The 13,682-nt window shown below is 44.6% G+C and overlaps 1 protein-coding gene and 1 pseudogene across 1 annotated transcript; one reads left to right on the top strand and one right to left on the bottom strand.

Moving 5' to 3' along the window:
- The window catches only part of LOC121536396, a 7,461-nt pseudogene extending 285 nt beyond the window's left edge, over positions 1-7,176 (top strand).
- A 427-nt stretch (positions 7,177-7,603) lies between these two features.
- On the bottom strand, positions 7,604-13,045 carry LOC121536557 (rhodopsin kinase GRK1-like). Its single transcript, XM_041843931.2, has 7 exons — positions 11,478-13,045; positions 10,018-10,145; positions 9,622-9,779; positions 9,443-9,526; positions 9,189-9,313; positions 8,766-8,967; positions 7,604-8,572 (listed from the first exon to the last, which is right to left on the bottom strand). Exons 1-7 carry the CDS (start codon positions 12,174-12,176, stop codon positions 8,283-8,285), a joined length of 1,686 nt encoding a protein of 561 aa, XP_041699865.2. The 5' UTR covers positions 12,177-13,045; the 3' UTR covers positions 7,604-8,282.
- Positions 13,046-13,682: the final 637 nt, after the last annotated feature.

Raw genomic sequence — 13,682 nt, forward strand, 5'->3', positions numbered from 1 at the left:
GTTTCAGTATTACTAACTTCTCTTTGTGTGTGCATGTTTGCTCACTGGTCTCATGTTTGAGATGACTCCATGTTTTGGCAGCCAGTTATAGTTAAGCTTTAGGGTCATAGCAAAGAGCTGTCCCCATACTAGGCCCATTTATGACTCACGTACAGCCCACATTAGACGCATACATTAGGTCATTCCACCAATTAGGTGCCTTTTGAGTAGTGTAACTTGGGGAAAAATCTACGTTTTATTTCACCTAATTTTAACATTCTGTCATAAAGAGCACATGTTAATCTTAATAAAAAAACATGTTTTCCCATCACAAGAGGTTACATTTAAAAAAAAGACTATAGTAGATGCCTATTAAGTGCCAAATAAATGTACAGGGTTAACCGTAACAGGGTTGATTAATTCATCTTAAATCCCCTTGTGATATGGGGAATGGAAGCTTGTTGTGTGCAACAGGGAGTGGCAATTGAATGCAAAATGTAATTGTTAAAACATTTCTAGCCTGTCTATCTATGGGTAAGAAGGTTGACGTGTTATGTACGACCCGCTCAGTTTTCCGCCACAATACACCAGAAAATGGCCAAAAAGAGTAGAACCATACTGTACTACTGTAAAGGCTGCTACACACTTTACCCAAATTACACAAACGCAGCGAAGGAGCGTTGCTTTTTACTAGTGCAGCTCAAATCTTGGAACGGACAGTACTGTATGTCACCTCTGTAGCTCTGTTTGCTAGTGGGGTGTGTAGGCCCCCGTTTATATCCGGTGCTAACATGGGTCCTTTCTCCTGATCTTGTCTACATTCTGATTGTGACCACATTTCCAGAAATGTGTCTACAAATGGTATTAAAATGTGTATTTTATCCGTCCACTGCGTCTGCATTGTGACCAGATTTCCTGGTCCCTTACTTTAAGCAAATTATTTCACAGCTATTCTTTGAAAATAATATTTATTTATTTATAGTAAGACACATATTGATGTAGTCAGTTACTGGTGCCACCTGTAAATGATTTTTAGAGGGAGGAATAATGATGATTTAAATGGTTTCTCTGTCCAGATCTGTCTACCAGATGCGTGTCTGACTACCTGTAGAAGTGGGCAGGACGATCTGATCACAATCAGATCACAATGTGTATTTTGATTGTCTACACCTGTCTAAAAATGTGGACACAATCATAACGTGGACAAGATCAGGACAAATGAAGCAAGTTAGAACCAAGAATAAACGCTGCCTAAATCGCTCTGGTTAAGGGACTGTTTTAAATGTACAAGGGTGAAGAGGGGGGGTTGTCTAGCATATTTTTTTTGCTTTGGGGAGGGTTGTGTGTTTTTTTCCCTGCTTTACATTCACACTAGCAGGTTTGACTATATAATTTCTTCCATCCTAGTCAAATGTCCTAATCTGCTTGCATGCGCCTCCCCTATATCAAGGTGTTTTGGTACTTCCCTTCTCCACACCATGCTTATCTACACCCTAACTCTACCACAGGTCAATATAGTGTATCAGGCTAACTGTATATGCTGCCTTCCATCCACCATTCATAGTGACAATGGTGGTAGGTGGATCGTTTGTCCAGATCTGCAATGCTGTATGCTAACTAACAATCATACCACACATAAAATAATTCAAAGCTGCACCAATTTTCAATATAAGCGGAGAGGCCAGGTGCGCATCAAACACACAACTCAAAAAGCTCCCCTGTCGATCTTGTTTAGGGACAATATAATGATCCTACCTAGACTAGCCTACAACACCACATTGCAATGAATAATTGCACTATTGTTTTCAAGTGAGTACAACATTCTACTCTAGGCTGAAAACTGAAGCGAAAATGTCATTGCAATAACAGAGGAAAAGAGCCCTGTGATTTGAATATTTCATTCCATTCATTCCATTTGGAATAGATGTGGGTCTACTTTCGATGCGCTGTCTGTTGCGGATCATCATTCTCCCAAGTCGTCCTTTAATAATGTAGCCACATATACTGCCGGCTGGCCAGTTATTCAGGAAAGCCTAAACAGCACTCTGCCTCCTCTCCAATCCGAGTGGCTATTCCTTGCACACCTAGAACCTAATACTTCAATATAGCCAACATTTTTGTCATTTAACCTTCAATCTATTACCTTTTATGTGTGGCATAAAAACAACCAGTCACAATGTTTTAATCTGATTATTGTTTTACAGTACAAGGGGAGGGCCGTATGAAAATATTTTTAACGTTGGGGAGGGGGATCCCTAAGAGCATCTGCTAAATTACTAAAATGTAAATGTAACCAGCTCACCTGCTTTTACACTATAATTTGACTAATAGATGTTGAATGTTTTTTTTTTTTGTTTTTTTTTAAAAGGAATAGTTTCACCATATTAAAGTTCAGTTCACGTAAACAGGTTGACCATAAAATAATGAATCACTAATCACATGAAATAAATAATACTCTTCAGACATTACTTTGTCAAAGCAACAAAATAACTAGGGCTTTACAATGATGGTGTGAACTTGGAGAAATGTTGGGATTAAGTCGGTTATATTCGTCCTATAAGTCACAGAGGATGCACAGAGGGACTGCTGAATTTTGGCACTTTAGCAAGTCTTTATTCGTATTAATAATAATTTATAAAATGTTCCATGCAGTCTATATTAAAGGGCACTTCATATAACAGGCACTTAATTTAACCGGCTTTTAAAATTCCATATTTGTGCACAATTTCTACTTAAAATATCAGAGAGACACAAAAGGCACTCATTTGGTGGAACGTCCCACTAGCTACATGGCCCATATACAACCCATACACAGCTTGCTCTCTTCATCTGCCTCACAATTTCTAACGTTACAGTGTTTTCTGCATGTCATCTGTAAGGTCAGGGAAGAGCCACTCTGTCCAAGCAAGCGTTAGTTCCCGGGCCAACCGTCTCCCATGACGACCAGGGCTGCTCACATCCAGCTCTTGTATTAGAACTCAGTCTCTCATTTTCCACGGGGATGGCAAAGAGTGTGTATGCATCTGTTTGTGAATATGTGCCAGTTCGTATGAGAAGTTGAGAGAATAGACAGAACAACTGTACGTCCATCCACACCCATCCCCCAGGAGCTTAGAAGCCTTTGACACACACACACACACACACACACAGACAGTATGAAGCCTGTTGGGACTCACACATAGCTGTGTATGAGTGTGATTACAGAAGCTGTTTATGGGCTACTGAGACAGAGGCAGGATTATCAGCTCTCAGGTGACAGTCAACCCTGTCTAATCTTTCTATTTTAATCAATAATTACCAAACACACACAGACATATCACACACAATGTCAGTACACAAATTCTCTCACGTACAAACACACAAACTGAAATGGAAACCAGTGCTAATCTCTCTCGCTCCACCCAGTGGTTGAGAAAGGCAACCTTAAAGGGTTGCCTGTTTGGATGATCCGAAACAGGGTCATTGTTCATTTCCCGGGAACCGGGCCATTGGCAGGGTTTAGATCAGCCCTCACAACACAACTCCCATGGTGTTGAACTCTAGACCAGCTTTGCAACGCATTATATGAAAATGGCGACCTCATCCAATCATATCTGTAGATTCAACACATTCAAGCCGGGTTAGTCACAGTCACTAAACAGAGAGTGTTGTCCTCTGAAGAATGTTATACTGTTGAACCCTTTCACCACTTGATGACAGTCATTTTATAGTTTGCAGACATCTAAAAACAGTTACTGTCAATAGAAATGATGAAACACAGAAGTTTGATAAAACATGATGAAAGCCACACACTGTAATATATGCATTTAATCAAAGAGTGGGCCACCAACAAACCATCAAAGAGTGGGCCACCAACAAACCATCAAAGAGTGGGCCACCAACAAACCATCAAAGAGTGGGCCACCTAAGTAAACCATTTTCATTGAGCATGCTATTTAGTCAGGACTAGGCATAAAGGTCCAATGCAGACGTTTTTATCTCAATATCTGGGTAGCAATTAAGTACCTTACTGTGATTGTTTTAATTTAAAAAGGGTTAATATATATATATATATATATATATATATATATATATATATATATATATATATATACAGTACCAGTCAAAAGTTTGGACACACCTACACATTCCAGGGTTTTTCTTTATTTTTACTATTTTCTACATTGTAGAATAATAGTGAAGACATCAAAACTATGAAATAACACACATGGAATCATGTAGTAACCAAAAAAGTGTTAAACAAATCAAAATATATTTTATATTTGAGATTCTTAAAATAGCCACCCTTTGCCGTGATTACAGCTATGCACACTCTTGGCATTCTCTCAACCAGCTTCATGAGGTAGTCACCTGGAATGCATTTCAATTAACAGGTGTGCCTTCTTAAAAGTTAATTTGTGGAATTTCTTTCCTTCTTAATGCATTTGAGCCAATCAGTTATGTTGTGACAAGGTAGGGGGGGGGGGGGGGTATACAGAAGATAGCCCTATTTGGTAAAAGACCAAGTCCATATTATGGCAAGAACAGCTCAAATAAGCAAAGAGAAACGACAGTCCATCATTACTTTAAGACATGAAGGTCAGTCAATCCGGAAAATTTCAAGAACTTTTAAAGTTTCTTCAAGTGCAGTCGCAAAAACTATCAAGCACTATGATGAAACTGGCTCTCATGAGGACCGCCACAGGAATGGAAGACCCAGAGTTACCTCCGCTGCAGAGGATAAGTTCATTAGAATTGCAGCCCAAATAAATGCTTCACAGAGTTCAAGTCACAGACACATCTCAACATCAGCCTTCATGGTCGAATTGCTGCAAAGAAACCACTTCTAAAGGACACCAATAATAAGAAGAGACCTGCTTGGGCCAAGAAACACGAGCAATGGACATTAGACCGGTGGAAATTTGTCCTTTGGTCTGGAGTCAAAATTGGAGATTTTTGGTTCCAACCACCGTGGCTTTGTGAGATGCGGTGTGGGTGAACGGATGATTTCTGCATGTGCATTTCCCACCGTAAAGCATGGAGGAGGAGGTGTTATGGTGTGAGGATGCTTTGCTGGTGACACTGTCTGTGATTTATTTAGAATTCAAGGCACACTTAACCAGCATGGCTACCACAGCATTCTGCAGCGATATGCCATCCCATCTGGTTTGGGCATAGTGGGACTATCATTTGTTTTTCAACAGGACAATGACCCAACACACCTCCAGGCTGTGTAAGGGCTATTTGACCAAGAAGGAGAGTGATGGAGTGCTGCATCACGTGACCTGGCCTCCACAATCCCCCGACCTCAACCAAATTGAGATGGTTTGGGATGAGTCGGACGGCAGAGTGAAGGAAAAGCAGCCAACAAGTGCTCAGCATATGTGGGAACTCCTTCAAGACTGTTGGAAAAGCATTCCAGGTGAAGCTGGTTGAGAGAATGCCAAGAGTGCGCAAAGCTGTCGTCAAGAAAAAGGGTGGCTATTTGAGGAATCTCAAATATAAAATATATTTGATTTGTTTAACACTTTTTTGGTTACTACATGATTCCATATGTGTTATTTCATAGTTTTGATGTCTTCACTATTATTCTACAATGTAGAAAATAGTAAAAAATAAAGAAAAACCCTTGAATGAGTTGGTGTGTCCAAACTTTTGACTGGTACTGTAAAACACAGGAAAAACTGAATTTTCACTGCACTGGGCCTTTAATTAATATTGACTGATCTGGGTTGCTCTAACTATCATTGTGTGTAGGTGATGTTGATGGTGTTTGTAGTGATGATGATAATGCTGATGATAATGCTGTTGCTGCTGATGATAATGACGATGATGAGTTTGTGCGTGTGTGTGTGTAGGCGTTGGCTCTGAGGCAGTTCCTGGAGAATAACCGGCAGAAGGTGAATCTCCTGGATAAAGTGGTGCTGGAGATCGGGGCAGGGACAGGTTTACTGTCTATTGTGGCTAGTCTACTGGGTGAGTCTGTCCATCTGTCTCTTTGTCAGTCTGGCTAACTGTATAATAGCCAATGGCTAGTCTCCTAGGTGAGTCTGTCAGTTGGTGATGTGATTTGACACACTGATTAGTTTCCCAACTGACTGTTCCTCTTGTGTCCTGTTTTCCAGATGCCTGGGTAACAGCCACCGACCTGCCCGAAATCCTTCCCAATCTGACCTTTAACCTCTCTCGGAACTCCAAGGGCCGCTACCGCTACACGCCCCAGGTGAGGGCAGTCACGACCTCGAGAAAGACTTCCCCTGCACTTCCTGTAGCTATGACTTCGTGCTGGCAGCCGATGTGTTGTATCACCACGAGTACCTGGAGGAGCTGCTGGCGACCATGCGCCACTTCTGCAAACCAGGAAGTGGCACCACACTGATGTGGGCCAATAAGGTGAGGTTCCAGTCAGACCTGAAGTTCACAGAGCGCTTTAAGTGTTGTTTTAATACAACACTGATGACAGAGCTAAAGGAGGGGGACGTGATGATCTACAAGGCCACGGCACGAGAGGGGGAGAGGGAGAGGGGAGAGGGAGGAGAGGGGAGAAGAGGGAAAGGGGGAGAGGGGATAGAATGGAGAGACCAGGGAGTAGAGGAGCTAGACTCAGAGGGGAAGTGTTGAGAAAGACAAAGAAGAGATAGAGATTGTTCTCCACTGTGGATGGATGAAACAGGAGCTCACTAGCTCACTACAGACTGATTGAAGCCCATTTTGTGGGTGCATTCCCCTCACCAACATACACTATTATTAGACAGACAACAAAAGCTGATTCTGGGTTTCAATGACATTCCTGTGAGCTACATTATATTTACAACATTTTTACAACCCATGTCCTGCCAAAACCCAGAAACCAAAATGACTCAAAACCATGTGACTTTTCAAAATGCAATTTTATCTACCAGTGTTTTTTCATACATTTGATACATTGACAAATGTTTTGTAAATAAATGTGCTTTGCACTACAGTGTGAAAAACATGTTCATTTCTCCCTACTTACGCATAGTCTGCACTGGCATCACCACAGATATTCTGAAAGTTACTATATATACTCAGACATCTACTAGACAGTATCACCTGCATTTACAACTATGGTTAACAAACCCTTGTCCACTATACATGAAAACAGACTAGTTCAAGAAGGTAAGCTCTTACACTGAGTATACAAAACATTAGGAACACCTGCTCTTTCCATGACAGAATGACCAGGTTGAATCCAGGTGAAAGTTAGAATCCCTTATTGATGTCACTTGTTAAATCCACTTCAAATCAGTGTAGATGAAGGGGAGGAGACAGGTTAAATAATGATTTTTAAGCCTAGAGACAACTGAGACATAGATTGTGTATGTGTGCCATTCAGAGGGTGAATGGGCAAGACAAAAAATGGAAGTGCCTTTGAACGGGGTATGGTAGTAGGTGCCAGGCGCACCGGTTTGTGTCAAGAACTGCAACGTTGCTGGGTTTTTCATGCCCAACAGTTTCCCGTATGTAACAAGAATGGTCCTTCCACCCAAAGGACATCCAGCCAACTTGACACAATTGTTGGAAGCATTGGAGTCAACGTGGGCCAGCATCCCTGTGGAACGCTTTCGACACCTTGTAGAGTCCATGCCCCAATGAATTGGGGCTGTTCTGAGGGCAAAAGGGGTGGGGGGGGTGGGGGTGCAACTCAATATTAGGAAGGTGTTCCTAATGTTTGGTATACTCAGTATATATTGACAAATTTAGTAAACTGTTTCTTAGCACATTTCACTAGTGCTATAGTGAGCAGAATCAGAAAGCATCTCATTTTCTCACTCATACACGCACACCTATGTCTTGACGATGCGAAATTATCTGTCAGTATGCGTTGAGAATACAGAATATCTATTGCTGGGCCCATCTGAAGTACAAAGGTCCAAAGTCCATCTAACAGGTTCACTCTAGGAGCAGCGGAACAGTCTCTCAGTCTCAACCAATGAGCAGTCAGTACACCGTGCCACTCAACAGTTCCATTTCCATGGCAACGTTATTGTGTAGAACCTGATTTGGTGTTCTGTTCTGGACTGTCTGAGTGTTTGTCTGGGTCCAGGTGTCATTGTCACGATGGCGACGCATTTCCCCATCAATGCCCTTTGAGGGGTATGTTTTTTTAAACTGTTTTTCTCATTGTTCTACTCTAAACGTCAAGCGTTCAAAAAAGAATCAGTTGGCAGCGCTTTGTGATATCATCACTTGGAATGTTCCATTCCAAGTGTACTAAACACAACATCACCTCAAAGAGCTACGGTTGGTCTGATCCGGAACGTCTGAGCTCCATTCTTCGTCCTCCGTTTCCAAAGAGACAATCACGCCAAGCAGCAGGTTGTTGACTTGGGCTGTTCCAAAATGGACTCCCTGCGCAGGTCGTTGGGTATGGTGCCTGCAGGTCCCCACATGTTGAGCTCACCATAGATCCCCGTCTCAATCATCTCCTCCTGCCAGGGGATGGAAATGTTCCCAGAGGAGAACTCGTCAAAGAACACGCGGTCGGGGTCGTCCAGCCCCACCCCCTTCACCGAGGAGAACTCACCCACATCATCCAGGTCCTTGGCATAGACCACCTTGGAGTCGGGGACAAACGGAGGGGACAGGATGCCTGTAGGAGAGAGGGAGGAGGTTAGAGAGACTCTTACTGAGTGAACTTCAGAGGGAGGGATGGTGTGCTTCTGATGTGAAGTCTGTCTTTGTGGCAGCTGTAGAGTGTGACACAGCAAAATTATGGCCCAAATCCAGACCACATACACAACTTAACATTTGGTTCAGTTAGCACTTGGAAATAGCCTTCGTACCTGCATCCAGTCTCCTCCAGTGGATGGCGCTGAAGAAGGGGTGTGTCCTGATCTCGTCACAGGTCCCGTTCTTGAAACCTAGTCTCTGGTCCACCTGTTTCTCCAGCAGCGCAGAGCAGATGGACTTGGCGTTCTCACTGAATGTCTCTGGGTAGACCACAGTCCCGGTCATGATGCGCTCCTTCAGTTCTTCCTTCTCAACCTGACCAGAAGACAACCGCAGGTTAGCAACAGTACATCAATGCCATTGCCAACTGGGTGTGCAGGCTTTTGTTCCAGCCCTGCACAAACACACCTGTCTCAAATAATGATGGCCTTTGAAGGAAGAATGAAAGACAGGTGTGTAAAAGTGCTGGGATGGAACCAGGAGTTGTACACTGTTATCCAGTGTGACGAGTGTAGGAATGAAAGGGAGCAGGTTACCTTCTCTCCACGTTCCCTGAACGGGTTCTTGGCGGCCATAAACTCAAACAGCGTGACCCCCAGGGTGAAATAGTCCACTGAGGTGTCATACTTCTCCCCCTTCAGGAGCTCCGGGGCCATAAACCCTGGGGGCAGATAGCAAAGGTCAAAGGTTAAAGGTCAGTCACAAGAGCCAGAATGGATCCTCTTGGAGACACTAAACGTGAAACCCCATTGTGAGATAATGAGGTCGGGCAGCTGCAGCTGAGACTGACCTGGAGTTCCAGCGTAGCCTTTGATCTTTGTCTGGTTTTCCTTGAGCTCCACTGCCAGACCCAGGTCAGAGATACGCACGTTACCTAAGGACAACATTTGGACAGCGTCACATCACACAAGCATGACATGCGTGTGGGTGTGTGTGTTTGTATGTACATGCACACCTCTCATTGTGTACCTTCATTGTCCAGCAGCACATTCTCAGGTTTGAGGTCTCTGTAGATTATTCTCTTCTGGTGAAGGTGCTCCATGCCCTGGATGATCTGAGCTGCATAAAAACAGGCTCTGGGCTCCTCAAACCCTGGGTTGTTCTCATCCACCAGATAGATGTGGTACCTGGGGTGGCAGGTAATTTAGTGGTTAAGAGCGTTGGGCCAGTAACCGAAAGGTCGCTGGTTTGAATCCCCAAGCTGACTAGGCAAAAAAATCTGTTGATGTGCCCTTGAGCAAGGCACTTAACCCCAATTGCTCCTGTAAGTCGCTCTGGATAAGAGCGTCTGCTAAATGACCTAAATGTATCTGGGGAAGTATGGGAACAAACATGTTACAAATCTATCATAAGGTGTGTGTTTACTTCAGGTCTCCTCCATTCATGATGGTCATAACCAGACAGAGCTCATCCTTGGTCTGGAAAGCGTAGGCCAGTGACACAATGAAGCGACTATGAACCCTGGCAAGGATCCTCTTCTCCACCATCGCCCCCTAGAGTAGAGGAGGGGGACAAACATGACAATAGCAACCATCACTCACAAATTCATACCGGTAGGAAGAGGCAAAGCGAGAGGGTCCACTCCCGTCAAAATCTGTCCACTGGGGGAATACAGCAATAAGCAGACCGATAAGCTCCCAAGACTCCCATTATTAGGGAGACCAAGACCATCTCGTCGTTATATACAGTCTCTCAGCGGTAGGCCCTGCTCGATTACTTTTCAAATGCATCCTTCCTTGAAGTAATCACTGATCTAACACCTAGATAGGTGAAAGTTATTTAGTGGAATCCTTGCTTTCACCTATCTAATCATGTTATATCAGTGATTGACATGAGCAAGGAGGAATTTTAACCATTTTCAAACAGGGCCTTGGACTAGCTGTAAAGGACATGAACTAACCTTCCCCAGCAGTCCCACTGAGAACAGCTCCCTAATCCTCTCTGTAATCGCTCTATCTATGTGCTGTGTTTAATACAGAGGGCTAAGACAGAGGCAAACTTGATTAACACAATTATTCTCTCCTCATTGCTTACAGGAAAACAGGTACTGTAGCCTACTTCAAAACTGCAGCAAACTAATTCCATGAATATAACAATTTTCACTCAAGATTACAGGGGTTCTGTCAGTCACAGAGGGTATGACCCCTGGCCACATACTGTAGGGTATGACCCCCGGGGTACATACTGTAGGGTATGACCCCTGGCCACATAGTGTAGGGTATGACCCCTGGCCACATAGTGTAGGGTATGACCCCCGGGGTACATACTGTGGGGTATGACCCCTGGCCACATAGTGTAGGGTATGACCCCTGGCCACATAGTGTAGGGTATGACCCCCGGGGTACATACTGTAGGGTATGACCCCTGGCCACATAGTGTAGGGTATGACCCCTGGCCACATAGTGTAGGGTATGACCCCCGGGGTACATACTGTAGGGTATGACCCCTGGCCACATAGTGTAGGGTATGACCCCTGGCCACATAGTGTAGGGTATGACCCCCGGGGTACATACTGTAGGGTATGACCCCTGGCCACATAGTGTAGGGTATGACCCCTGGCCACATAGTGTAGGATATGACCCCTGGCCACATAGTGTAGGGTATGACCCCTGGCCACATACCCTTCCATGGCATTAGTCATTGTGACTCTCAGCTTGATCTAGCATTAATAGTCTACAGAAGCATACTGTATTCTAACGAAGTGATTTCCTCTTGGGATAGCATCTCATCTCTCTCATATCATACAGGAAATGTCACATGAATAGAGATGGTGGACCACACCAAAGACTCTCAGAAACGACCTCACCCAATCCCCGTCTTTTCACCTCATAGCCCTTCCTCTTCTTCAGCCTCTTCTTGTTGAGCTTCTTGCAGGCATACAGTTTCCCCGTGGCCTTCATCTGGCAGGCAAACACCTCCCCGAACCCCCCCTTCCCTAGCACACGGAAGTCCTGGAACCAGTCTTGGTCCATGGGCTTCATCTCCAGCCACTTCCACTGCAGGAACCTCTTCAGGTACATGCTCTCCAGGAAGAAGGTGTAGGGAACTTCCTGGAGGTAGCCCAGCACAGAGGCCAGTGTCTGGGCAAAGAGGGCGTCCCCGGCCCCCTGCTGGGCCTCCTTCACCTGGGTCACGGTCTCTGGGGTCAGGAAGGGGCAGTAGAGCTTGGCCGAGGACTCTAGGTAACGCTGAATGATCCTGGACGCCTTCTGGGCCCGGTCCGTGTCTTCGGCTAAGTCGTACTCTTCGATGTCCCGCCACAAGTGGCAAGGACCGTGGTATTCGGGCGCCATCTCCAGGAACTCGCGGAACAGGCGTTTGCCGATGGGCTGCTCCACGCAGACCGACTGAAAGGCTAGGTCCAGGGTTTCCTGGAGGCCCTCGCACACGGTGATGTGGGGCAGCTTGAGGCGGGCGTGGTACTTCTTGTCACGCGAGGCCGCCGGGTTGGAGCCGTCGAAGCTGCCGCGGGCGCTTATGTAGGCCGAGTTGGCAACCACTGTGGTCAGGCTTCCCAAATCCATGGCAACGGAGGGAGAGGGGCTGTCGACGACAGCGAGGACACTCAGAGGGAGAGCATGGTGAAGGAGAGAGGGGGGGTGGGGGGGGAGGAGTAGAAGAGTAGAAGGTGGTAGAGGAGGAAGAGAGAGTGAAACAGTAAAAAGGGAGGATTAGAAAGGAAGGCTAAAATAAAAGATGAACAGAGGGAGTGAAAGCTAAATAAAGGAGAGCAGTGCCAGCAGCAGGACAGAAGACACAAGAAGATCCTCCTACTGACCCGAGCGCTTTACCCGTCTCTCTCTCACACACACCTGGCTCAGCACCTTTCAGACAGTAATGCCTTTATCCACTAACTCCCTAATACCTCAGGCTGAGGGTGAGAGCCCAAGCTGAGACTGATGTATTCAGACTAACTGTGTCACGGAGGCCGGAGCAGCACCTGTTATCTAAAGAACAAGACATAAGGGAGCAGCACAGTAGAAAAGAGGGGAGGGAGTATGGTGCAGTCTAAAATGGACACCTCTCGGCCCCTGGCCTTCATAGATATGGAAGCAAAATGGTTATAGCTCCCTCTAGCCCTCAGTTCTTACATTATATCCATTACTCTTGGCACCACTATCACTGCAGGCCTTAATGCTCAAATCAGTTTTGTTTTTCAAATCCGTTTTGGAACACTGACTGTCCAAACAGCAAGTTACAAGTGACCAAATTGGATTTGTTTGCGTTCAGAGCAGTCATTGGCTGACATGGCTACGCTAGTTGTCATAGTAATGACGGGTGTGCAGTGGTGTAGGCTGGTTGGTGGTGGTGCTCGTGCTTCCTATCACTTAAAAGTTATGTAGCAAGGTGACAAGAATGCCTGCCATGGACGTTTCCCAGTTGCTTTGAATGTTCAAAATCATAGTGTAAGAACACTTTTAAAACCTCAAAGGATAAGATTATGATCCAACTTTCAAAACAAGTCATTTTTTTCTAGCCACAGCAGTCAACTAGCTAGCTAGGTAGCTGTTTAGCTTTCTAGCACTTTCCCTAATTTGATTGTAAACAATTAACAAGCTAGTTAGCTACCACATGTTCTTGTCAAAACTTGCTAGCAAGCAACAAGATATGCTGAACGGTCTAAAAACCTACGAAGGTGGTTTAAAATGTGGCTTGAAATATCTGATTCCATGTGCTTTTTGTCTGTTCAGACTGCAGGAAAAAGGATTTGAGTCACTTTAAACTGCCAATGTGAACAAGGCTTTAGAGACTGCAAGTCAACACATTGGATTTCCCAGAGGAAAATCCCCAAAGGATTTCATATGTTTGACCCATTTAAGGTTATTACGGTCCTATTTCAGCTATTGAAGCCAATTGAGGAGTGTGAAATACCATACCACTGTTTTTCAGATTATAAAACCGCACAAAAACACTTACTGAAGTAAATTTGTTAAAACATTCTCTATATTTAATTGGCAAAATTATATTAGATTACAGAAAAGGTATTTTGGAAGAGTCAGTACATGTTGTTCAGTTTAAAAAAAGGAGAT

Source organism: Coregonus clupeaformis, chromosome 23 (genome assembly GCF_020615455.1).
Source record: "Coregonus clupeaformis isolate EN_2021a chromosome 23, ASM2061545v1, whole genome shotgun sequence".
Taxonomy (NCBI): domain Eukaryota; kingdom Metazoa; phylum Chordata; class Actinopteri; order Salmoniformes; family Salmonidae; genus Coregonus; species Coregonus clupeaformis.